Source organism: Panthera tigris, chromosome A1, assembly GCF_018350195.1.
Source record: "Panthera tigris isolate Pti1 chromosome A1, P.tigris_Pti1_mat1.1, whole genome shotgun sequence".
In the NCBI taxonomy this organism is placed as follows: Eukaryota; Metazoa; Chordata; class Mammalia; order Carnivora; family Felidae; genus Panthera; species Panthera tigris.
The window spans coordinates 28,133,722-28,161,624 of NC_056660.1; the positions used below are offsets into that span (position 1 = coordinate 28,133,722).

At 41.5% G+C, this 27,903-nt stretch overlaps 1 protein-coding gene across 1 annotated transcript in view; it reads right to left on the bottom strand.

Annotated features, from left to right (window-relative positions):
• Positions 1-27,903, bottom strand: part of DGKH (diacylglycerol kinase eta) — a 162,595-nt gene that overhangs the window by 87,024 nt on the left and 47,668 nt on the right. Inside the window, exons 3-4 of the mRNA XM_042977273.1 lie at positions 4,630-4,740; positions 2,502-2,582 (exon numbers count right to left, since the gene is read on the bottom strand). Coding sequence (XP_042833207.1) covers positions 2,502-2,582; positions 4,630-4,740 — 192 coding nt within the window. The remainder of the gene's footprint in view (positions 1-2,501; positions 2,583-4,629; positions 4,741-27,903) is intronic.

Below are 27,903 nucleotides of genomic sequence, written 5' to 3' on the forward strand. Positions count from 1 at the left end.
ATTTAGTTGTTTCCTCTCCCCATCCTAAAGAAAATACGACAGGCATAGAAATAAGGTGCATTATTAAACTTGACCTCGATCTTTGCTAGACATTATTTACCACCTCATGATCTACTACAGGTCCCTGTTCAGTGCCAACTCTCATTTTCTACAGAAGCGACTCCAAAGCCACCTAAACTCTTACTCAGGGCAGATGACCCTGTCTTCAATTTCATTAAGAAAACAGTAGTATTTGGGTTTGAGATGAATGAACTTCCTGCACACACCTCACTCCATAAACTTTCTGTCTCCTAGTCAATGCTGATCTTTACATGAGCTCTGGCTCCCACACCCTTCAGCTTATTCAGCAGTCATGCTCCGTCCATTCTCCCCCTACTTCCTGGACACTCCAACTTTGAGTCTAACACTTCTTTTCTCTCTTCATACACATTCAAAGCCCATTTTAAAGACAAAGCAAAGCAACAACAACAAAACCAAAATTCTCTTCAAGCCTGAACATTCTTCTAGCTATACTGGTTCTCCTTCTAGCAGCCAAGCTTTTCAAACCAGCAATCCACCCCGGCCTCCCTGCCTTCCAGCTTTGTTCCAGAGTGCAGCCTAATGCATTCCACCCGGTCCCTGAAGTCATTCCCATCAGTGTGACCCAGTCACCTCCAAGGTAACAAATTCCATAAACGCTTTCATCTCTCCTTTGACTTGACCTCTCTGCAGTATTTGATGTTTGAAACTTCTGTCCTAAAACTATCTTCCACAGGCTTTTCCTAACATCATCACCTTCTAAAACTCCTTGTATACTTCCGAGTGCTCTGTCTTTATTGGTCCAACTTGAAATTTTAACATTTTCCCAGGATTCTATTCTTGGCTTTCCTCTCCTCAAACTAAACTCTCCCTGGGGAAGGGGGAGGGGCAGGAATATTTACACCATGAATTATCCCACGTGCCCATAAATCAATATGGCTAAATCTGAATGCATTTTCTTCCTCCCCCACCCCCGCCCCTGCCAGTGCTTACCTCTACCGCGGCACTGCTCTGTGTTTGTTCATCTGTCTGCCTTCCCTGCCCTGGCATGTCTGGGAGAGGGACACAGCTCGCCTCTGTCAGTAGTGGTAGCTTCTTGAGCAGGGGCTGGGAGGGTGCAGGGGGCAACAACATAGCAAGAGCAGTGCATCTTAGAGGGCCTAGGAATATGAAGTTATAAAAAGTACCCCAGATGGACTTCACTGGACTGTATTGTGACTAGCACACAGTGGGTATTCAAATCATATTTTTTGAATGAAAGAAGTACAGGAAGAATGAGATACGTGGATACGCTTTGCAGAAGTGGCAGAATTCCAACAGCTACAGAAGGAGGAGGAATCATTCAAGCCAGAGGGAACGGGAAAAGCCCAAGCGCAGACAGAAAGGCTGGACGAGGGAGCTGCACAAGGACAGAGTCTCAGGAACACGAGAACGCCGAGGCGTGATTTTATACGACTTTAGGATGGAGCCGCAAACGCCACTTGACGGGCAACAGCGAGCCAGTGAGTTCCTTCCAGCAACGTGATTTGTAATCGGGAAGGAATTCGCTGAAACCGAGGCTACCTCTTAAGTAGCTATCAAATGAATTACTTAAGTGAGAATAAGTGAAGGCCTGAACTATAGCAACCACCTGAACTGCAGCAACAGAGCAAAAGTAGAACAGAAGGAAAAAACATTCTTTTTAAGATTGAAGATAAACAACCTTTTTGAATATTCATAAACAACAGAATTAAAGTATTACATTTAAAGGAAGTGAGGGGCACCTGGGTGGCTCAGTTGGTTGAGTGTCTGACTCGATCTCAACTCAGGTCACGATCCCAGGTTCGTGGGATTGAGCCCCACATGAGGCTTTTTGCTAAGCGTGGAGCCTGCTTAAGATTCTCCCTCTCTCGGGGCGCCTGGGTGGCTCAGTCGGTTAAGCGTCCGACTTCGGCTCAGGTCATGATCTCGCGGTCCGTGGGTTCATGCCCTGCATCGGGCTCTGTGCTGACAGCTCAGAGCCTAGAACCTGTTTCAGATTCTGTGTCTCCCTCTTTCTGACCCTCCCCTGTTCATGCTCTCTCTCTATCTCAAAAAATAAATAAATGTTAAAAAAAAAATTAAGATTCTCCCTCTCTCTCTCTCTCTCTCTCCCTCTGCCCCTCTCCCCAACTCGTGCTCCCTCTAAAATAAAATTAAAAATTAAAAAATTCAAATAAGTAAACTTAAAAGAGGTAAAAATGTTAAAGCACAAAAACTAAAAGGTCTAAAATGGAAAACACTGTAAATACTTAAAAAAAATACATTTAATACATTGGTTTATTGACCCAAACAATCATGAACAGTATTGGGTACACAACGTGCTCATCAAGTGTATTGTGTTGGCATGAATTCCAACGCACAACAGTTGACACACAGTTGGTAACTAAGAGGACTTTCTGTACACGTTTAGGAAAGGTCATTCTATGACTTCTGAGAAGGGAGTCAGCAGAATAGAACCATACCGTGAAACTGTTGTTAGCATTTTTGGTGCTTGCTTCAGCTACACTGGCATCTGAGAGGTCGACTTCATCAAATATCAGAGACTGTTAATGAAAAAGAACACAAACACATTAAATGAAAACCTAACTCAATGCTCGTCAATAATTTTGTTGTTGTTGTTGTTGTTGTTATTGGGCCATGACTACGAAGCGATGTCAGGAATTAGGAATAGAAAAGGAAAGGAAAGTCATTCGTGACACTTTGCCATTTCTTCTTAAGAAGAATGAGTAAAACCATGAAGCACAATTAACTCTTAAATCACAAACTGGGAAGGTCTTTAAAGAACCCTGGCACAGTGTTTCAATGCAAAATGCTGCGTGCCCTCTAGAAGCGTAATTTATGGGGAACCTCCTAACTGTGTCACACACACGTACACACAAAGCAACACCTCCTGACAGGCAACAAACAGCCTGTAACAACTTTGCCAGCAGGCAAACATCCTCCTTCCCACATTTGCTAAGTGAGAAATGAGAACTAGTCCTGGGTCGGATCATGGTGAGTTCCTGAACTTTCTGAACCCTATTTTCTTCATCCATACATGGGTTCAGATGAGAAGGTGAATGTGCTCTGCAAATATAAAATGGAAGTTTCTTTTGTACTCTTCAAAATGGTTTCAATCAAAAAAAGTTCCCGTGAGAAAAACTCCATTTGGAGATTAGGAGATTCTAGTAAATGAACGTATCCGTCCCACTTTGGGTCATTTGGCCTTTGTTCGCACTCATTCCGCGTCCCTGCAGCAGGGCAGGGATGACAGCACACGTCTGGGGCTGCAGGCAAGGGACCGTCCTCTCATAGCTTCCGCCACCACCCCCAAGATCTCCAGGGCGCTTGTGAGTCCACTTCACTCCAACCAACCTGTTAGACTTGTTCCCTGACCAGAAGGAACTTAAAATCTAGCACAGGAGAAGAAACAGACACAACCCATTTTAATGCAAGAGAGACTATTAAAAGTGGAAAAGAAGAAATCCAACAGAATACTATGAAATTCAGATAATTTCTCCAGCAGAAGACACTTGAAATCTTGCTCTCATGAATGATGGAGTAAGAATATTTGAGGGGACCTTAAAGAAAGCAGGGAGTTTCATCAAGTGGAGACAGAGGGAAAGTCATCTGCCGATGGTACACATGGGGCGAGGCCAAAGGCTGTCAAATGGCCAATGCTTCCCTAGAGATGAATGCGAAAAGTCAGCATGGAGCCAGATCAGGGACAACCTAGAACATAACGACTTTTAAAATAGAATTACTTGGTTTGTTATTACTTCTACAGCTGCACAGACCAAGAATTAGGTTTGTTTGCATATTTGATTTTGTCTCCTAGTATATAACTCTACTAATTATATCAGAAACATACAGTTTTTAATATGGAAATTATCAATTATCCAAGTGAGACAGCAGCAAGACATCTTAATGTTAACTTCTCAAGGAATATTAAAATGTCAGTTTTAAATGGAAGCTCATCTTTACTCATTTTTTTCTTACCCAACCACATCACTCTTATTTTATTCAACTGTTATGTAACAATCATTTAAAGCCTTGATTTTATTTCACTGTGGTTTTTATTCTTAACTGCCAGCACAATGGAATGATTGTTTGTATTATCTCATTTAAGCCTCCTCAGAACAACACATGCTGCCCACAGCCACTCCACTGCAATGTGCTGGAATTGGGATACGAATCTTGTCTGAAACTGGAGTATGGATTCTTAGCAACTATAGCAATTCTCTCTCTCATGGTCAGGGAAAGATTTATAAGGTAAAAAGGTAGCAAGAAAAGAGGGAAACCCAAAATTTTTGACTTTATTACATTTAATAAACTTTACATTTAAAGTTTTACTTTAATTGTAAGGGAAGAGGAAAGGAAGAAAGAAAACTACTTTAGAACCTTCCCATAAGATTGTCCTTTGTGGACATGCCACGAAATTGACTTAAATAGACTCCCTTGGGATTTGATCCAAGGTGGATCACATTCATAATACTAAATGCACAGAACAGTTAAGACTATCGTGAGCACTAAGACAAAAAGTTTACAGAACCAAAATTTTTAACCCATTCACAACTTCAAGCGCTTGCAAGTAATATTCTCCCAAATTACCTTTGAGTCCTTTGCATAATAAAGTGTACGGCCTCGAAGTTTGAAGTAACGCTTTTTCCACCTCTGGAAAGAACTGGTTTGCTTCAATAGCTGTCCCTCTTTAATACTGGTCTGAGGAGAAACAGAAGCATAACAACATGATGAAAATCAAATTCAAAACCAAGTAAAATTCAGGGGCGCCTGAGTGGCTGAGTCAGTTGAGTGTCCGACTTCGGCTCAGGTCACAATTTCAAAATTCGTGGGTTCGGGCCTCTCATCGGGCTCTGTGCTGACAGCTCTGAGCCTGGAGCCTGCTCCTCATTCTGTGTCTCCCTCTCTCTCTGGCCCTCCCCTGCTTGCATGCTGTCTCTCTCTCTCACCCTCTTAAAAATAAACATTAAAAAAAAAAAAAGGAAAATTCAGAGTTAATGACACCCTATCATTGACATTTTGAATATTATTTCCCAGGTCTTACAAATTACATGAGAGAATGTTTTCTTCTTTCGACTCAACTAAGGCAGAGCATGTGCAAAGCCCCAAAGAGCTAAGATGAACTTGACATGGTTCCCTGCCCTCCAAATAGTCACAAATAATACAGGAGACACATACACCAAACTAATATTTATAGTCAAGTGTGATGTGTACATTGCCTCGTATATAGTATTTAATAACGGTGGAAAACGTAGAGGGGCAATATAATGTAATGATTAAGAGCACGGGGTCTAGAGCCAGAAACCTTATGTGTACCTCCTAAGGCCACCACTTAGTGGCTGAATGATCTTAGGCAAGTTACTGAACTTCTTCATGCCTTTATTATTCATCTATAAAATGGGGATGATACCAGGGCATACCTTAGAGGGTTGTTGTGAGGAATGCATTAAAAACATATAGAAGACTTATTGCATGGCATACAGTAAGTGCTCATCACATGTTATCATTAGCTGTGTGTGGCTGTAACAAACACACAGTCAAATCACTATGCATGGTGGTCCAGAGAAAGTCCAGAGGGCTCAGGGTGGGTTTTGAAGGAGTTTATCAGAATGACAAAGGATGGAAACGTGTACCTGAGGTGTGTGCAAAAGTAGAAGGGTTTAAAACAGCATGCATATTTGGGAAATCTTCAAAGGACTTTTGGTTATAAACGCAGGGTAGGGTTTGCAGCGATAGAGCAGCAAGAGTTGTGGCTGGAGGAGGTGGGCAGGGGCTCTGTGATTCTGGGCCAGCCCCTGTGGCCACGTGCCTCGTGTATGAAGTTCATTTCGGTATCACCAACAAGACCCTGAGAACCCTCTGGCCTCATCTAGTATCTCTCCATCCCTTTCTCCCCTCTGTCCACAATGGTGCTGTGTTTTTAAGCTGCCATCAATGCTCCTCTTAGGTCTGGACACCACCTACTCTCTCCTCCTGGGCCACCCTTCCCTCAGATATCCATCTGAGCAACTCCTTCACCTCCTTCAAGTCTTTGACCTTCTCGGTGAGACCCACCTCACTGACCTCTTATTTAATACCACAACGAGCTCCCCTGCTTTTCCCTCATCTTATTTACTCCCTCACACAAAGGACTTTCCTCTTCTAACATATAATGTAATTTTCGCACGTACTACGTTTATTGTGCTACCTCTATTAGAGTAGAAGTTACCTGAGTTTATTATACCTAATAAAATTAAATTTAATGTTTCATTTTAATCGGAAGGAAAGAAGAAAGGAAGGAAGAAGGAAATTACACTTACAGCAAATTGAACTTATAGTCTTGCTCTGAGAATGTTCTTAGGAGACACGTCACAGGACTGACTCAAATAGATTCCACTGGGGTGGGGTCCAGGAAGGATCACATTTATACTGAATTCATAAAATGCTATAGTGAGTCTCCAAGTCAAAAACAGCTCATAGAACCAAAGTTTAAAAACCCATCTCACTGGACTGCCCACTGATATACCTCAAGTGCCAAAAATATCATTCAGCACACACGATATTAGGATCTATATGAATGAACAGCGGGTACTGAGTTTAAACACATGTCTGTCTGACTCCAGAGTTTACTCCCCATTTCTGTGCCATACCATCTTTTATTATTAACCAGACATAAAATATTGAGAAAAATCTGTTGCTACCAATAAGGTAGTTAAGGTATATGAATGTTTACTTTCACTTTCAGTATGAGATGTTCTCTATAGCTTGCTCTAAGATTGTCTTCCAGGAATTGTAAATTTAAAAAAATTGTTTTTTTATATTTATTCATTTTTGAAAGACAGAGAGAGACAGAGCACAAGCAGGGGTGGGGCAGAGAGAGGGGGACACAGAATCTGAAACAGGCTCCAGGCTCTGAGCTGTCAGCACAGAGCTCGACGCAGGGCTCGAACTCACGAACCGTGAGATCATGACCTGAGTCGAAGCCGGATGCTCAACCGACTGAGCCACCCAGGTGCCCCGCAAACAAGATGTTTACATGTTGAAACTCTAAAATTAAAAATAGCTGCTACTTTCATAATAATCTTTGTTTTGCAAAATGTCTCACCTTATTATGCACGTAAATTTCCACACAAACTCATGTGATAAGTGAAATCACTGTTAAAGATACTAAACAGCTTAATGAAATAGTTGGATGCCATTTCACCTGACTTTCTCTATGCTTATCAAAAATTTTAGGAATTGTAAATTTTGATGATAACAAAATATTTTCGAAACTTCGTACCAAAGAGCTCGATTTGGAGTCAGACAGACAGACTGCAAGCCAGGCTCCATCCGACACCAAAAATAGGAACGTGGGCAAGTTGCTTCAGCTCTCTGTGCCCTAATTTCCTCTCTTGAAATACAGCAATAATAATACCTACTTCACAAGCTTGTTGCATCTAATTTAATTATACAGTAATGGCTGCAGAGCACTTAGCACACTGTCTGGGTTACAGCAAACATTCAATAAATGGCAGAAAGTGTTATTATTATGATATCATTATGCTATTAAGTTCAGGGAGTATTTGCCAGGCACCAAATCCTAAGAGCTTCTTGGAAGAAGAGAAGTGTTTCCAGGCCACCGTAAGGGCAAAGAACAGCTGGAGCAGAAGGAGAACGTCAAGAGATGAGGTTCAGGGAGATAAGAGCCAGGAGATGCGGCCACAACGGCGAGTTCGCTTTTTATTCTAAGTGCAAAAAGCTAGTGAAATGGTTGAAGCAGGAGAGCGAGAATGAGGAAATGTCCCAGGGAGAGGGGCTGGAGATCGAGCGCAGGTGGTAGCATCACTGAGACGAAGGCAAGGACAGCAATTTTATTTTGGAGGCAGAATCCACTGGACTTACTGATTGGCCTAAAAGTCAAGAGAGAGGAGAAGAGCCAACGAAATGTCTAAGCATTTGGCTTGGGCAACTCGATGGGAAAGGCTGAGAGAGAAAGGGGCAGGAAGAGTGAGGCAGTGAGCTGCTTTACTGTACTGCCGTAGCATCTGGTGTTGCCTGGGGGAGAGAGTCGGAATTCTTAAATCTGAACACAAAGCACTGAAATGCTGTAAAAAGATAACTTACCCAAAGAACAAATCATTTGTTCTGTAAGCGAATGTATCGGGATTTCTTATAAAGTTTCCTTTAAAGCAACGAGGAAGAAAACTCCATGTTTGCTCTATTTATATTCTAGAAGCATTGTCTAAGGAAAGCATAAATACCCTACTTCATTCTCCACCTGGTTATCAGAGTGATTTTCTAAAAATGAAAACCTGAATATACCAAAGCTTGACTCTCTTTTGCCTGCAACAGAAAGCCCAAACTTCTGTATGTATCAAAGAACACCCTGCATGAGCTCCCCAACCTCATCACCGCCCCTGCTCATGCTCCTCCCTCTGCCCTAAATGTCCTGTCCTCAATTTGCCTGTCTTGAAAGCTCCTCTTCATGGAAAACTCTGATCCATGCCAGTGCCCCGTGACGGCTTCTCTGACCCTTAGGAGGAAAGAAATAACTACTCCCACGTTTGCCCTCTAAGGCGCCCTTACCCTATTTGTATAGCAGCATCTATGACACAGAATGGCGCCAATTTACAGGTTGTGGCCAACCATGGTGTGAACCTCCCATGAGCAAAGACTGCATCCCACACCATCTAACGCATTAGCCAACACCTTAGGGCCTCCGTAAACGTTGCACTGAACAACTTTTAGCTGAATGTAAAAAAGTATGGAAGAGAACTTTGTATTTTAGAAGAACAAAAGAATTGGAAAACCGAGTTAGTGGCTGGAAATGATTTCACGTTTTCCAGCATTTGGCAGATCTGAACCTGATTCTTTGCATGTATATAACAGCAGACACAGTGCACGAAGGTGTATGTGGTCCCAGATGCACTCCCTGGGTGAGGGCTGGGGAGAGATGGGAAGAGGGATAGGAAAATGTCTATCTACCCTGATTTTAAGGATACTGCTAAATTCAGAGATGATCCTTACATCATCACTTTCAAAGCAAAGATGTAGCTTTTTCTACATCACCTTTTGTTCTTTAAATCTTGCATAAGCATGGGTTAATCTGCAGTGTGTGAGGCTGTTGGGGGGGGGAGGGGTTACAGACATGTGTAAGACATAATCTTTATCTTCACGCATTTACAAACTTCTTTATGTTACACAGTTCATCTTAAATTCTTAAAAACGAAAAAAGAAAGAACATTCTGAGGCTAGCTTACTTACTTTTAAGAGATGGGATTTAAAATATTTAACTAGAAGGCAGTTATTCACATGAAAGTCAATCCTCAAAATAAACATCTGTTTATATGCGGCTAGTTAAACAAACACTTCTGATAAAAGAAGAAGCATAACAAAAAAATGATTAATTTGCAACAGTCCTAGAAAATATAATCATATTATCAAAGTGTGGTTCAGAGAAAAACATGCGTGGCTCCAGAAATCTCAAAATACTGCATACACTAAGAGAACAAACAGGGACTCTTTCTTTAAGATCACAATATTTATTATGTTCAATGTTAAGGCTCAACTAGAGTAAATACTTGAGGTTAGTAACAGATACAAGAAAGTTACGACCGGAGAGTTATAATTAAGAGCCTATTAAAATTAAGTATTACATCTTAATTTTATTTTGTTCATAATCTCTAGGGTAAGGGATAAACTCTCTCCTCCCTCAAAAACGGGCTTAGAAATGTTTACATTTAATTGACATTTAGTCGTATACTCTGGCAGATACTGGTTTAGTAATATCTAACACGTATGAAAAATCAGTGAAGCCATGTAGACTTGACTATATACCAATAACCCAACTTGCAGATGTTAAAAACAAAAAGTCAGAGGTGCCTGGGTGGCTCAGTTGGTTAAGTGGCTGACTCTTGATTTCGACTCAGGTTATGATCCCACAGTTCATGGGACTGAGCCCCAGTCGGGCTCTGGGCTGATAGCGTTGAGCCTGCTTGGGATTCTCTCTCTCCCTCTCTCTTCCCCTCCCCATCCCTCTCTGTCTCTCCATCTCAAAGTAAATAAGTAAAACTTTTAAAAAGGTTAAATAAACTTGGCTTTGAAAAAATTATTTCAATGAGATAAACTTTAAGTTGAAAAGTCTCTTGTTTAGCTGGCTTTCTAAAATGGCCTGCAGCCTCATGTCTCAAAACTGTGGAATTGTTCATTTCGTGCTCCCGGTTTATATCAAACAAAAGTAATTTCTCTTTTAAGTCATTCACAGACACGGTGCTCTAAGAGTTTCCCTAAAGTTTCAGCAACACTTGTGTGTCACAAGTTGAAGCTGCTTGGACGGAACACCACTTTCACGTCCCGAGGAGAACGCAACTGAGTCAGTCACTCAATGAGTCTTTTTGTAAAGCTAAGAATTTTCGAAAAATCAGTTACTGCCTGATTTATCTGATAAGTGCACATTTTCGTATGCTGACTTTTTTGGCCATCAAATAGGTGTGGTGAAAAGCTTGATATAGTGAAATGGAAATGTCAGCGATGACTCATCGCTTACAGATGTCTTCAAAAATTCCAGAAGAATCTCTGCTTCTCCTCATGTTGTCCCTACATGACCCCTTAACTTCTCTTCTAAGAAATGGTAATAATAAAATTTGTTGTTATGGACTGAATGTCTGTCTGCCTCCCCCCCAAAACGAAATCCTAACCCCCGATTTGATGGTATTAGGAGGTAGGGCCTTTGGGATTTGTGCCCTTATACAACAGACCCCAGAGAGTTCCTTCTGCCACTGTGAGGGTGCACAGCGAGACGACGGTCATCTATGGACCAGGAAGCAAGCCCTCACCAGACACTAAATCTGCCGGTGCCCTGGTCCTGGATGTCCCAGCCTGCAGAACTGTGAGAAATGAATTTGTTGATTAAGCTCCCCAGTGTGTGGCATTTGTTGTTACGGCAGCCTGAACAGACTAAGATGTGGTTTGAGAGAGTTTTCACAGCACTTCTCTCCCATCTTTTTTCTCTCTAAAGATTTTATTTTTAAGTAATCTCTACCCCCAAGGTGGGGCCTGAACTTAGAAGCCAGAGATCAAGAGTTGCGTGTTCTACTGACTGAGCCAGCCAGGCACCTCCCTCGTCTCTTGTGACTTCTGTCAGCTCCATCCCCCCCGAGAAGAGAACTTTTCTCTGGCGCCAACATTTCCTTACCCATTTTGTTACATAAGCTCCAGGAAAGCTGTCTATGCCTTCCTGGGTGGACACCTATAAGTGTTATGGGTAGGTGTTATAGGCAGACAGAACCTATAACATCGTGAGTCTGTTTGACTTTCTTTAATGGTGAGTCTCTTTAGCTTTACAGACTTTAATCCCTAAGTTGGAAATAATACCGGTACCTGTATATCACTATGTGCTATGATGACACGTGAGACAATGGATATGGAAGAACACACAGTTCTTTAACAATGTGGTATGACAGGGTGCCTGGGTGGCTCAGTCAGTTAAGTGTCCAACTCTTGGTTTCAGCTCAGGTCCTGATCTCACGGTTGGTGAGAGTGAATCCCGTGTCAGGCTCTGTGCTTACAGCAAGGAGCCTGCTTAGGATTCTCTCTCTGCCCCTCCCCTGCACACTCTCTCTCTCTGTCAAAAAAATTAAAAAATTAAAAATTAAAAAAAATTTTTAAATTAAAAACTGGTATGGCAAGATATTATCTTGGCTAACATGAGTCCCCATCAGAAGCATTATTTATTAGAGGAAGGTTTCATTTCTTCAGTCCGTCTTTTTCCACTTCTCCTGCCATTGCCTTGTTTCAAGCTCCTCTATGTCTCTACAATTCAACAGTCCCCTAAATGTCCTCCACACTCTCGATTTTTCCCACCGCTAGTCCATTCTTCCCACTGTGGGCAGAATTATCCAGGAAGAACAGATTTGGTGCCAGCAAAGTTGGTTTAATATGTCCAGTGGTTTCCTATTGCCCACAGTATAAACCCAGCCCTGTGAGCTGGGCACACAGCCTCTTCCTTCCGCAAGGGACCCACCTCCTTGGACAGCTTCCTCTTCAGGAATCCTCTTAAATTCACCCGACAGCAGGGTAAACGAGAAGCACTCGCTAATTCCCAAATCCCCCATGCTTCCTTATGTCCAGCCTCTTTCACAAGTTCTTCCTTCCACTCACCGTCCTGTCCTCTGCTTCTTCTTGCAACCCCCACTACATACTGTCATCTTTTAAGGCTCAGGCCACCATCACACCCTAGGTGTGCCCAGAGCACTATGCTCACACATCAATCTATAGCATTAATCATGTTCGGGAATTTTTAAAAAAATTGTGTCTCTCTCCCGCATCTTATTTATTTTTCCAACCTCCATATAGTCCTGTCCTTGATATTAATAATACATGTGAATCAATTCATTGAGTAATCAGGAAACACAAAGTAAGAAATTAAAAGGATTATTTTTCCCTCAGTAAGAACTTGGGGAACTCAATGGAGAAACAGATTTCAATTTTTCTGTCCAGCAAGTCAATATGCTGGCAGAAAGTACAAAAAAGATAGACTTGACTCCCTAAGAGAGCCCCAGGTTGGATTCCACTTCTGACTCCATTTATTAGCTTTGTGACCACAAGTAAGTAACAACACCTATGAACTGAAATTCCCCATCTGTGAGGTGAAGATAAAGGTCACCTGCCCTGTACGGAGAAATACCTTTCATAAACACCCAAATGCTATATAAAAATCATATAAAGCGTTGTCAGTAAGGTACTATTTTAGTAGGTCACACTTGGGGGAAAAGGTGTTTTAACTGGGACTGACACAAGTTAAATAAAGAGATAACACTCCTGAACAAGGGCCTGATGCTTACATAGAGAAAAATTATCACACAAAGAACGTGTGTGCACACGTGCATGTGTGCACGTGGGTGCACTAACCACTTATTTTATTCTAGTGCGTGGTGGACGTAGACAATTGTGTCCGAGCCTTGTATTTTGTAAAAACCTTAACGAGATGAAGAATTCCAAAGAGAGTAAAAAAAATTAATATCGTATCCTAAGGGATAAATGAGACATTTTTAAAGAGTAACATAAAGCAATGTGGGCATCCGTGTGCAAAAGACTACAGTGGCAGACATAACAAAGAAAAGAGAGGATTGCACCTGTACGTAAAATCCCCATTAATGCACCAACAGCAAATGCCAGCTGATACGGGAGTGAATAGTAAGGAAACCAGGAACATAATTTTCTGAAGTTGTAATTAGCTCCTGGTAAAGTTCTGGTCACAAACTGAGCTAGAAGCTTCCCTTTTTACACATAGCAGTTATATACCTGGAAAATTAATACCTTGTAGCAATATTTCAAGATTTTGTGTTGCATGACATTAAGTTTTAAGCTTGGTGATTATAAACAGTGTCTGCCCATAATAATACCCTGTAGGATATCTGAATACAATTCTTGGAAGTTTTAACCTGGCTAGTGTGTTGTAGGATTGCTGGCTAGTAACGCTTACTATGCCAAAAGCACTAGGGTGAAGAAAAAAAATACATCCACAAATTTCTGAAACGCCTCTACCGAGAATCACTGAAGGGTTCCAGGTCTATCTGTACTTCTGTCTTTATCTGAGCCATTTTTCAGGAGCAAGTATAGTATCATTTTGGTGACATATCTGGCAAGTTGTGGATTTTGAACCACTTCCACAAAGACCATGTTTAGTCACATAAAGTATCCAGTCCCAAAATGTGCAAAGCTTTCTAAACATTAAACATAAGAACATGATGCAATCATGTACTGGTACTTAATAATGGAGCAGCGTTTACAGCTACTATATAATATCACTGTGTTAAAAAACAATCAGTGTCTTACTTCTTGGACTATTGGTCTAAGAATAGTCCAGTAAGAATAGAAAAGATGGCAACAATTACTGGATAATGCCACCTGGATGCCACTGGCACTCAAAATTCAATTAGCTGAGTCAACCGAACTGCTGTATCTATGTTCCCAACTGGCCTGTGAGTGGAGTAACAGGGCCAGCCCCACTATATTCATCGCAGTAGCCCCAGCACTTATCACACTTCCTTGCACAGAGAATAGCTCCTAACAATTATTCATGGGGACACATGAATGAATGAAGGAAACTTGAACTGTATGTTTTCTTAAGGGCTCTTAAGGGAGAGTCTGGGCAGGAACCTTGCCAGCATTCTGAGAGCTGGATCCAGACGGGCTGCTTTTGTGGCCATCTTTCTCCTTTGCCAATGTCCCTGCAGCAAATACAAGCATTTAGTTGTTGACTATTCTTTCTTTTCCAAATCGAAAGTCATTCTGTTTTTATCCACTACCATTTCATTATTCTTAAGGAAGGCCATCTATCTTGTCAGCACTAACCTTGTGTTTGGGTGGCATACAAGGCAGATATGCCTAAGAAATGTATAAATCAACTATTACTTGGAATAGATTCTCTAGCCTCCCATATTTTACCCAAGAGTTGAACTTACATCATTTGGCTTGAAAGGTGGTCAAACACACATCACTCATTTGACCCAACATCTCTGAAACTACAAGTCTACCTTCATCATAGGTCTCAACTTAATGGATTGTGTTTCCTATCACAACATTGTTTTTTCTTTTATTAGCCCTTCTAAATAGTCTTTGTGTGATTATAAAACAAGAAATACTGGTCTCCACGAACATGCCAGATGCTGTACTGAAGGATTACTGCCCCTCTTCTCACAGTTTTGGAAGGTCGGCCACTGGATCTCATTCTGATTCAGTCTGTCAACGTCTTTGATCAGTCATGGGTTAAACTGCTTCAAGGCTGGCTCTTCTATCAGCCTCCAAAATTTCCCTCAGTTCCTCTTGATTCTGGACCCTTTTGGGTTTTGTGCCTTGTATCCTTCTTTCCCCGTTGGAATTTTATTCTACCATAAATTTCCTACTTCCTTAAAAACAAATTTGAGGGGTGCCTGGAAGGCCCGGTTGGTTGAGTGTCTGACTTTGGCTCAGGTCATGATCTCATGGTTCATGGGTTCGAGCCCTGCTTCACGCTCTGTGCTGATAGTGTGGAGCCTGCTTGGGATTCTCTCTTTCCTTCTCTCTTTCCTTCTCTCTCTGTCCCTCCTCCACTGGCATGTATGTTCTCTCTCTCTCAAAATAAATAAGTAAACTTCAAAATAAATTTGAACCTTTTTATTAAAAGGAATATACATATATTACATTAAGCTCTATTAAATACACCAGTTGTTCTAAAATCTGGCTGGTCATCTGAATCACATGGAGAACATTATGGACATTAAGAACCTCTATTCATCTGGGAGGTTTTGATTCAATTGATCTTGGATAGGGCACAGAAACTCACATATATTAAATGCTCTCTTGGTGACTTTAATCATCAGTCAGGGTTAATAAACACTCACATACACAATCTTTAAGTAACAATTTGTAGAAACTCTACACTTCAAACATGTCCTTCTCTGTGTGTAGAGTCCCATCAATAAGCCACTCCTGCCCTCTCTGCATCCCCACTGGCTCTGCTCCAGCGGAGATTAGGGGAGTAATTTGGGTTTAATAATGGAACATTATTAACCCACTCCAACTCTCCCCTTCCTCCTCTTGAGAGCCAACTGCCCACAGGGGACCAGGTTCTACTCAACCATCATTCAGAGAGAAAACAGATTTGACTTACAGAAGATAAAGAGTGAAGAGCTGGGATCTGCACTGGACACTACCACGTGCTGGGTAACGGGGGGGTTGGGGGGGAGGGGACACAGGAATTGCCCACCTGCTTAGCCTCCCCTGTCCCCTAAAATGCCTCCAGCCTGCACCACCGCCCAAGGCACGTGCCAACATTGGCCTGACCCGGCCAAGGAAGCAAATGCTGGCAGGGGGGCTGCAGTGGTTACAAAGAGGATGTTTCGGCAAGAGGATGATGCAGTAAGAGAGGGGTATCCCAGCTCACAGCACAGTGGACACAGGGTGCATTTCTAGAACTAGTGTTTAATGATAATGTAATAGTGTATAACACAACACAGTACCCTTTTATAAGCAGCCCCTGGGAGCAGTTGTCCTCAAGCAGTTTTGCGTGTCAGAATAATCTGAGGACACGTGACGGGGCACTTTGAGGAAATAAAGTGACCAGCTCAGCCTTCTCATTCTGGGGTACCTCAGAGGAGTTCTACAGCTCCATGAAATCCAGTTCACGAGCTGGGAGGCAAAATGATTACACGCATTTAAATATAATGACATTTAACATTCATACAACAAAATCTTGATATTTAATTTTCTAGAAGTTTGTGAAATAGTTTTATTTATTTGTATTCTCAGAAAAATATACACTCTATCGGTTTCAATTTTACCAGAATTAATTATACATGTAACACACACATGCACGCACGCACGCACACACACACACACACACACACACATTCTGACTCAGGTTGTCTGGGTAAATGTAGTGTGGTCATCCATCACATACCCGGAGCATAACCCTCCAGTGTTGTCAAGTCAAGTGAGGCATAAAACTCTAAAATGGGTCTCTCGGTCTGCAGTTTTTTTCATCCTGCTGCGCTCAATCCAATGATGGAAAAGGCATTCCACCACTACTCCTGTCTAAAAAGGAAAAATCCAATGTGGCAAACAAAAGCCAGTCGTGCTGCAGCAGGCCCAGACCCGGAGAAGTGATCAGGTCTGCTCTTCAAGAAATCAAGAGGAAACATGCACCGGAAAACAGAATGACAAGCCTATCATTTCCTGGTGCCTACTGAGGTATTCTGAGAATTTTCAATACATTCAAAATATCTTCATTATTTTATTTGAAATCCTATTAACTCTAATATTTGGGATATTTATATTTAAATGTAAATTAATGCATTCTAAAGCAAAATCATGGCGATTACCCAGCATATTCTAATTACCCTCTTTACCAACAAACCATCTAGTTCTTTTTTTTTTTTTTAAAGTTTATTTTTGAGAAAGAGAGAGAGAAAACAGGTGGGGAAGGGCAGAAAGAGAGGGAGACAGGGGATCTGAAGTGGGCTCCATGCTGACAGCAGAGAGCTCAATGTGGGGCTCGAACTTATGAACCTGAGAGATCATGACCTGAGCCGAAGTCAGATGTTTCACCGACTGAGCCACCAAGGCACCCCTAAACCATCTAGTTTTAACAAAAGTATTTTGTCCCTTATATTGGTTTGTAATTTTCTTGAGAAGAGCTATAGATATAAATTACCTTCCTGAGACTGGTTATTTTGTGATGTTTTGTTTATTAATTGCTAAAATTAAGTTCTATCTCTACTTTCAATGTGTTCCTTATTCAGGAGTTTCTAAATGTATTTTCCTAAATAACATTAAAGAAGTAAAAATATATGATCTTATAAAGTGCTACTACACTTTTATTTAAAGGAAAATATATAAAATGCGCAAGGCATATCATCAGACATTTTTTTCAGAAAATACAATGAACTACAACAGATTACCACTGGGTGGCAGTGGTGTTACGCCTAACGCTCAGGTTTTCTTTCAGAGACGAACATTGGATACGCCTCTTGTCAGAGTTACATGAATCCTTGACTACACCTGTGAGTGGCACATAATAACTACATTGTAAAGGGGCAAAAAACAAATCTATTTTTCCAACTCTGAATTTACTTCTTCCCTTATCAAATGCCCCTACTCACTTCCAAGAATAATCCCTTTGCCCACACATGACGTTCTAATGTAACCACTTTCCTACAAGGCCACAATGACACAACTATTTTGATGTACAGACATTTTGATGTGGCCTAAAATAAACCACTAAATGTTATGATAATTTTTTTTTAAGTAGTAACTAATGTACAAAAGAGAACCGCATGCCCCAGGCAGAAACTGGGGGTCAATGGTAAGGCCAACCACGGGATGGGAAATGGGGTGAAGCTCAAGGTCTGGAAGACAACTGCATATAACCAGGAGTCATATATTTACCCTATATACTTATTTCTGAATGGGCTATTAACCATTCTATGCAAAATATCTGCTTAGTTTCTGGAGTTTCTATTTTATTTCCCTTAATCTGCCTCTCAAATTCTCTGGTTCTTCTCCAGAGATAATATATGGGTCTCCAATACATAGGAAATTCTCAGATTACTGCCAGTTCTCTGAATTCACAAATAGGTAGGTAGGCAGACAGACAGACAATATACTTGTATTCAACTCATAAACTATTTTAACGATGGTTTCAATGAGCAGGACTGATGTACCTAAGGGGATAGCCCACTTCTATCACATTTTTTATTTTTATTTTTATTTAAAAAAAAATTTTTTTTAACGTTTATTTATTTTTGAGACACAGAGAGACAGAGCATGAATGGGGGAGGGTCAGAGAGAGGGAGACACAGAATCTGAAACAGGCTCCAGGCTCTGAGCCATCAGCCCAAAGCCCGACGCGGGGCTCGAACTCCCAGACTGCGAGATCATGACCTGAGCCGAAGTCGGACACTTAACCGACCGAGCCACCCAGGCGCCCCATATCAGATTTTTTTAAAAAACATCTTAATTGCTTACAGAAATGAATGAAATCGAATGTGAGTGTCCTGTGTGATTAGGATGGGGCAGAGAAAAGGTCAGAGATGAAGTCTGTGTAAAATACTAAGTGGAACAGTAACACATACACACAGACCTCATTATCAGCATGGGTTGGATCCCAGTGAAGGAACCCGTTGTCATGACCAAAGCAAGTTCCCTCATCGGGATCCATTCCCCTCTGAGATCTTCCCTGCCCTACTCTATCCCTTACCAGAAAAATTTAACCCCTCCCTCCTCTGTGCTACTTCAGTAATTGTTCTTCTGTCTCTCTTTACATTTTAGCATAATAATCTGTTTACATGATGCGTAGAGGTGCAGCACTACGGCCTGGGGTGCACTAGTTGTTAAAGACATTGGGCAAATTACTTAACCTTTCTGAACCTGAGTTTCCTCTCCTTCACAGTGCAGATAATGACGATGGTAACTAACTCACAGGGGTGTCATTTTGGACTACAAGATTCAATGCATGTAAAATACGTTTCCTGATATGTAGCGCTCAGTAGACATTAGTTGTTCTCGTGTTATTCTTGTTCCTGTCGTCTAGTAGCAGTAGACTTCCCAAAGCCAGAATCAAATTTACTTCCTCTTTGTATGGCTTGTAGCCAGCACCGCGTCCATCATCCCAGGCATGCTCGTTCATAATCAGTTTCTTGATCTAAACTCAACTATCCTTTGTTTACGTATCCAATTGTTCCCTCTCCACCCATTGTTCCCTTAGCCTGTCTGATCTTAAAAACTAAAAAGTTTTTTCACCTGTTCATTACATCCTAGGTCACAATCGATGCCTTCCTCTCTATTACTACACAATTTCTTAAAAAAAATTTTTTTTTGAGGGGCGCCTGGGTGGCTCAGCAAGCTAAGTGTCTGACTCTTGATTTCAGCTCAGGTCATGATCTCACGGTTGTGAGATCAAACCCCACATCAGGCTCTGTGCTGAGCATGGAGCCTGCTTAAGATGCTCTCTCTCTCTCTCTCTCTCTCTTCCTCTGTCCTTCCTGCATGTGTGTGTGCTCTCTCTTCAAAGAAAAAAAATTTTTTTTAATATGTTTGCTGCATATTCAGTCTTACTGGATAGCTATCACTTTTTCTTCAAGAAAACGGCCCTATGGCTATTTCTAATAATACCCTACAGGCCAAATACCTTTGGGTGGACTTACCCTTCGCATAGCTCCAATTATGTCCTGTAAATATACACATAGCTCCCAAAACAAACTTCTACACTTATTCTCCATTTTCCACTCCAGCTCCATTTACAACTGCCTGGTGACATCCCCGCGTGGAGACACTCTCACCACCTGAAACTCAACCAGTACATTTTATCTCACGTAACGTATGTCTTCATATAATGGAAAAAACATCGCTCTGGTTCCGGAAACCTAGATTCTAATTTTGAAACTTCTAGGTAATGACTATACAACACTGGGTAAAAGTCACCCATCCGGAATTCAAACTGAACACAGCACCCCTTCCCACGGCAACTCTGCTCCTCTTCCTGTGCCCCCATCTGTCAGCAGCAACGTTGTTTCCTGAGGCACCCAACCTCCAAACTTCCAAACTACCATCTACCCTCCCTTGCTCCTAAATCCTTTAGTCTGCCATCAAAATGGTTTTGAAATCTGGCCTTCCTTTCTGCTCTTACCACCCAATTCCAGTAACGTTGTCATTTCTCACTTAGACATTAACAATTACCTCCCGTGACACAGCCAGGACCGGCACTGGAGAAGGAATTGCTTGAGACACGAGGCAGACCAGCCGACTGCCACCAGCGCTAACCCTTCATTTGGAAGTTACTGCTGCTCCGGTATGAGTTTGACCCAAGGGCGGAAGAGAACTCTACCCTTAATAACTCCTAATAGAGGCAAGACAGATTACTCAGACAAGTCGTTGCCAAAGGTTGGCAGTAACAAAAGGGACAAAACACCATATGAACAAAATACCTCCTGTCCTCCAGGTCCGTGAGCCCAAACAGGGACCCTGGACCTTTCTGTCTGGGTTCCGCCAGCAGGGGCACACCAGGTATTCCCTAATCATCAAGAAGCACAAGCTCAGAGAAACACCACACTCAAGGTCTCCAAACCAAAACCAAGAAGCTGACCCCTCCTGCTGGCCTGTCTGGGGCCCCATCCTCACAGCTCTGGCTCCTCTGAATAGAGGAACAAGGGATGTTGGCTAACTGGGGCGGGCCTCCACTGAACACCGCAATCCAAGCCAAGTTTCCAACTGTTCACAAAAGAAAATCATATGGACATAAACTACTCCCTCCTTCTAATTAATTATCCACTCTCCTTCCCTCAGGAATTGATTCCTTAAGATACAGCCCTCATCCTAACACTTCCTGGCCCCAAATCTTTGTTGGTTGCTCATAAACCACAAAACAAATCAAAAACTCTGTACGTAAGCCCCTTGCCTGTTTACATCTTTACTGCTTTTGTAGCCTCCCATCAAGGTGCAGTTTCCCTCCTCACTGCCCTGGAGCTTTTGCTCCCAGCAGACTGGTCTACCTGCCACTGCCTGAACGGAACACACATCCTCCTATCTAGGGGCCTTTATTTAAGTGTCTTTCCACAGGCCCAGAATGCTTTGCCCCAGGATCTTTCCTCTCATTGACTCATCCTTAAATGCTGGGCTTAAACACTCTCCTTCCAAAACGTGTCACCCAAGTAGAGCTCACTCATTCGCAATACCATGTGCTCAGTCCTCACAGAGCCTTATTTGTAAAAGGTAATGGATTCACAGAGGAGAGCAGTGTGCTAAGATTATGTTTACTCTAAGAAGCTTATCTCTCTCATTTTCAATATTGTCAGCGGCACATGAATTCTGAAAAATATATTACAGTATGAGAAGAAAATAAATCATAAAATAGGTCAAGTTCCCCACTCGGTCTTCAGAAGATGGTTTAACCCTATCTCCCTAACCCTCAAAAGTCCTTCTAGGACCCAAATTATTTTATTTCTTCTTCATCCTACTTGAGAAAACTGCAATCCACTTGAGAAAACTGCATTAAAAAAGTGAACATTTTTGTTGTTGTTGGGATGGAGTGAAACATTTCCTTTCCTTCTCTCCAGTTCACATATTCCGACATCTTGGATGCTTACGTTAGGCCATGTTACAAATGTGTTACTTTTATTATATATGATTCTTTGAATACACATAGGATTTGTCTGCTGAAGTTATACAGAGCAGGGAGACTCTGTTGTTTGCTGCCTCACTTTCCACTTGGAAGGTGAGGCAAATAAAGACTACTTCACTCAGTTGCCTAAGAAATATGAATTCCTTAAGTGCGGAGCTAAAAATCAGATTCAATGGAATATATTGTGTTTTATATCTCTTTAATTCATTAACACATATGTATTGTCTACTACATGCCAGGAGTTAGTCTAGGCACTAAAGACAGAACAGCAAAAACAAAACAAAACAACAACAACAAAACCCAGCTAAAAACGCCTGCCTTCATGGAGCTGATAATATATTGAAGATCATGCTTAGGATTCTAGAAAAAAATCTAATTCATAATTCATGAATCTAATTTCATTTTAGTCTGTCTACATATAAAAGCTATGTATAATCTATTCATCAACTTATAAACCTTACAAAACTAGTTCATAAGTAGGACCAAAAATAAAATCTGAAAATAGCATATAAAAGGGTAAATACAAAAGTTTAGGACAACATCCTGTGAATAGTTTCCTACATGAAAAAGCAAGCAGCCACCTGAGGGTAACAGAACCAAGGTATAAACCGGCTTTGAGAAGAAAATTTACCACTCACTTCCAAAGAAATGCCTGTTGTTTTCCTTTCGATTTTATACATCAAATGTACAACCCTAGTTATTCAGTTTAAAACTACACACAGATGCATGCACTCACACACAGCTATACAAATTGTTTTAGAAGGCCAAGATCATGCATAACTTTTTAAAAAGCACCTTTGGAAAATTTTCTATTCAGAATGACTCCACTCATACTGTTTTACTGCTTATATTGGTTTTTCCTATAGTGGAAGAATGGAAAGTAACCAAACTCAGAAATGCGACGATGGGTGACTAGTGGCCTTAGGCATTAAACAGAACTTTGTTTAGTAAATAAACAGTCTCCGGATAGAAAGATCCTATGCAGAACCCAGAGAAACCTTTGTGTGAGAGAACACAGCCTACCATGATCCATTCTTCCCTTGTCCTGATACCTGGCCTTCCAGCATCACTCCATTTCCTGGCCTCCCTTGCACGTGGCCACGTGACTAAGTTCAGGGTAATGGGGTGTGAGTAGAAATGATGGGTGAAACTTGTCATTCCCTTACAGACACTTCACCTAGGTTTGAACTCACTTTCTGCTGGTGATGCCATGAGCAACTCCGGAAGCTGCCTGGTAACACTACATTTCTCCCAGGTGTGACAGAATGAATATTTGTGTCCCCCACCCCAAATTCCTATGTTGAAGCCTAATCCCCAATATAATGGCACTTGAAAGTGGAGACTTTGGGAGGCAAATAGGTCATGAAGGCAGAGCCCTCATGAATGGGATTAATGCCCTCATAAAAGAGGCTCCAGAGAGCTTGCTCTCCCCTTCTGCCATGTGAGGACACAGGGAGAAGATGGCCATCTGCGAACGAGGAAACCGGCCCTCGCCAGACAGTGAATCTGCCAGTGCGCTGATCTTGGACTTCCCAGACTCCAGAGCTGTGAGAAATAAATGTGTTTTTAAGCCATCCAGCCTACTATATTTTGTTATAGAAGCCCAAATGGACTAAGACATGAGGCTTTTTGCAACTGCATATTCCCTGTGGTTATGATCTTGCCAATGGAATGTGAGTGGAAGTAAGAGGTCACTTTGGTCTAGGCCTTTATACAGGGGCCCACCTCCTATACACTCTCTTCTGCCATTCTCTGGCAAGAATCTGGAAATGGTGACACAGCTTTGCCCCCATAGGAAAGGACAATCCCCTGGGGAGACAGCAAAGAAACAACATGGACAGAACCAGGAGCTCTGAATGGCCCAGTGCAGCAGACGTATCCTCTCACCTCAGAAGCTTGCCACAGACTGTGATGTCAGAGTGAAACTTCTTTCTTTTCTACATCTCTCATTTGGGGAGGTTTCTTTGCTATCACAACTTGGCAACTCTAATATTCAAACTATGTTAGAGCCACCCCACCGGCTCTGGACCAAGGGCTTTGCACTATTAATTGGGAGAGAACATTTTGGGGTTTTGTCACAGCAGACTAGTTAGCCTACCTAATACGTAATTAGTCATTATATATAATTCTAGGAATAGCTACAAGACCCTACCCAACATCCGTTTCCCTTTCCCTCCTTCCTAACAGAACCCTGAATTGGTTTAGACATCCACTCTTTCTCGGCAAGTCGTATGTTTAGGCGATACTAACCCTATTCCTAGCTTCAGCAAGCACCTATCGATAAGTTTAATAAGTTGCTAGGAGGAATCCTTTTCCCTTACCATAGGTAATTAGTTCAGAGGCAGGATGTGACCCATTTCTGGCCAATGAGATGTGAGTGGGGGTCTCTTGGGAGGGGCTGGGGGAGCTGCTTTTGGTATACCTGAGATGAAATTCCATTGAGACCTGGAATTGATTCAGGCATTTATTAAGGATACAGCTAACATGGAGAGGAGGGCAAAATCTGGACTATCACGAAGAGAAGGGAGTCAGAGCCTGCCCTCCTCCAGATGCATCAGCCAATATGGTTTTGGGTTTTGTGTTACCTGCAGCTGGTGGCATCCTGACTGGTAAAGTATAACAAGGGTCCCCATTAAGTATACATAATAACTGAACCAATCCTGAACTCAACCAATCCTATACTGGTTGAACCAATATACAACCCCAGCCAATCATGAACTGAAAGAAAGATATTTAATTACTACCATCCTAAAAGCATCAAGCAGCACTTGAAGAGCACACTAGAGCAGAGAGGATAAGGGCAGGATGGGGACTAGGTGGGTAAGCTAGAGATGGATCATAAAGACCACTGGCAGCTGGGGGAAAACTCATGGAGGTAATGTTTAGAGCAGAGAAGATACTTACAGAGGAGAAAACAAACATTTGCCTAAGTCACACGGCATTTTGTGGCAGAGCTACAGCCACTATCCAGGTTTACTCTTCCCCACAGCAGGGTTTAGTTTCAAGCATTTAATGAAAAAATGAAAAACTTCACTGAAAATTAATTCTGGCAATGGTACACAAGAGAGGTTAGAAAGACAAAGTCTGAAGGTGCTGAAGGCGACTACGATAATCCAAGAGTAAGGCAAATTGAATTCCTACGATTCCTTGGTTTTCAAATAATATTAGTAGTGGATTCTCAATATATGAAATACGTAGGTGAGATGTTTTATTAAATTCATCTTTAGGTTTAATCAGGTAAAATCATATATTATGGAGATAACTCATATGAACAGAACTCGTGGAAATCAAAGTCTTTTTCCAAACATGAGCTTTCACAGTGGCACAAATTTATGTGTCGGTGGAATCTAGCGTGTAAAATTATGTACTTAATGTATTATTTTTTGTCCATACGGTTTCTCATTGCTGTTTTCGAAATGTTTCAAAACACCTTAAACGACACAATTCAGAACGAATGCTTATTGACCCCCTGAAGCACTTCTGGAAGCACCCGGGGGCTCTCTGGAGTACAGTGTGAAAAGTAGTCGACGGCAGGTCAGGGCTCAAGATCCCCGTCTCCATCATCCTGCTTTGCTGTTTTCCATCACAGTTATCACCTTCAAATAGACTACACAATCTACTTATTTATCATTCTTTCACTATGTTATATGATTATATAATTTACATTTATATCTGGTTTCTGTATGTTTTGCTCACTGCTGCGCCCAGTTGCAAAACAATTGCCTGGCACATAGTCGATGCTCAATTAATATTTGTTGAATGAATGAGTAGAGTACCTTTTGAGCCTTCACCCTTGTTTACAGTGCTGCTCCGCCTGCAGTGAACATGGCCTCAGCCCCACCACCTTCTACTCCAGCCACGCTAACCCATGTCCAAATACCCTGTGTGGTGTGGGGCCTTTCTCCCTGGTGGATTCAGCATCAATCCCCTGCTGCCAGTAGGATCCTGTGCAAAACACTTTCCGAATACGTCTGCTTTTCTCCTGAAATTTTCAAGTCCATGTCTACTGTGTCCATGAGGGGACACAAGCTCCTTGCAGGTCTTTATACGGCCCCAGCTCTTTGCACACTCCCTGGCACATATTAGGAGCTTAAGTAAACATGCTGAGACGCTAGAACTGAATAGATGAACTGGAGACATATTGCAAAGGGGGCATCCACAAGACCTGGTAATGTGAAATAGAGAGGAAAGAGAGAAAGGAGAATGGAAAAATCGGTACTGCCATTACCATAAGGAGACCTCAGTGGGCTGCCTAAGCTCTGTGATGTTCAAGCAGAGGCAGGACAAGCACTTAATGGGGAAGCTGTGGGTTGGAATCAGCCAGGAAAGAGTTGGTGAACTGGGCACCTTTGTGGTTACCCACAAATCTGTGGCTATATGAATCAGTGTGGATGAGGAGTTTTAAACAAGCATTTGTTACAAAAGGATAGCCAAACAGAGATGAAGCATCCCTTTGATGGGTTTCAGTCCACGTGGATTTCTCTCTACTGTGACCTTCCGTAGCACTTAAGTCTAATATAAAATTTGCCATTTAATTATGTGTATATGTGTCTATATAGAAATAGAAAATGCAACAGAAGAGTTGGAAACTGAAGTTGGAAAATCTCCCAGAAAGCAGAGCAAAAATACGAAAAGATGGGAAATGGGGAGGTGGAGGGAAGAGGAAAATGAGATGATGGGTGGAGAAGGTCCAACATTCACATGATAATAATTCCTAAATAAATAAATAAATAAAACAGAGAAACAAAAGAGAAAATTTAAGCCAACTTCTCAGAACTGAAAGGCCATACAAAAAGCCCATACAATGGATGAAAATAAACTGAATATCGCTGTGAAGTTTCAGATTCCTGAGGAAAAGTGAACTTTCCAGAAGCTTCCAAAAATAAGGGGGCTAATAGGCATAAAAAGCATCCGAAATCCAAATTGTACAGGATTTCTCATTTCTGGAAACTAGAAGATAGGAGAACAATGTCTTCAATGTTCTGAAGGAAAAAATGGCTTCCAAGCTAGAATCCGAAACCCAGCCAAGCCACCAACCTATGTGATAGAAAAACAGAATCATCTTGACATGGAAACCCCCCTGCCCAGGACTCTCTCCTCCTGTGTGATCAGACTCATCACGAGTCCCTGAATAATCTTTGCACATTCTCCTTTCCCATGTGGTTCTTTACACCCCATCCAGATGACATCTTCCCTTTGAACCAGTCCTCAGTCAGGTAACAGGAGATTCTCTCCCAGTAGGGCAGCAATTTTATTCATTGTGCAAATCCCACCAAGCACAGCAGAATGCTCAATGCATTACCTACTGAATAAAAACCACTGAAATTCATTGATGGAATGGACTAGGCTATTCTGGAATGATTGTAAAAAGTTTACCACATAAATAAGATTTAAGCTGAATTTGAAGTCTCTCAAGAATTACTTTATGACCTAAAACTACTGGATTTACACAAGTCAAAACAAAATTATTCATAAAATATAACATTTTCAACTCGGGGTGTCTGGGTGGCTCACTTGGTTTAGCGTCTGACTCTTGATTTCAGCTCAGGTCATGATCCCAGGGTCATGAGATCAAGCCTCAGCATCAGGCTCTTTGCTGGGCGTGGAACCTGCTTGCGATTCTCTCTCTCTCTCTCTCTCTCTCTCTCTCTCTCTCTTCCCCCCTCCTCTGCCCCTCTCTCTGCTCATGTGCACATGTGCATCTTCCCTCTCAAAAAAATTTAAACTCTATTAAGAAAATAACAACAGGGAAATGACATGATTTCTAAATAAATGGACGTTTGCAAGTACACTGCTCTCTAAATTAGACGAAATTTGGGGAAATCAAACATAATGTTTAAAAACCAGAATACCAAAGAAAAAATAAAAATAAAAACAATAATAAAAAAATAAAAAAAATAAAAACCAGAATACCAACAATATGTAGTTATTTGTCAATTCGTGAAACAAGTCAGGTTTAACTTTAGGTTTAACCTTAAACTTTAGGTTTAACCTTAACTAAACTGTGTTAATTATGACAATATCAGGTCAACGGTTATTCATGGGTACCAAATCAAATACTGTTTTATAGAAGTGCTATGTACAAATACAAATATATATACATTCATAGGTGGACAGAGATACAGTAAAATTTTAAATTCACCCTAAGGAAAAATAGAATAAGCATCTATAACCTTTTCTCTGAAGTGAGAGAATATAGAAGAAGATTGGAAGTAATAAAAAATGACTAATCATCAGTGTTCTAA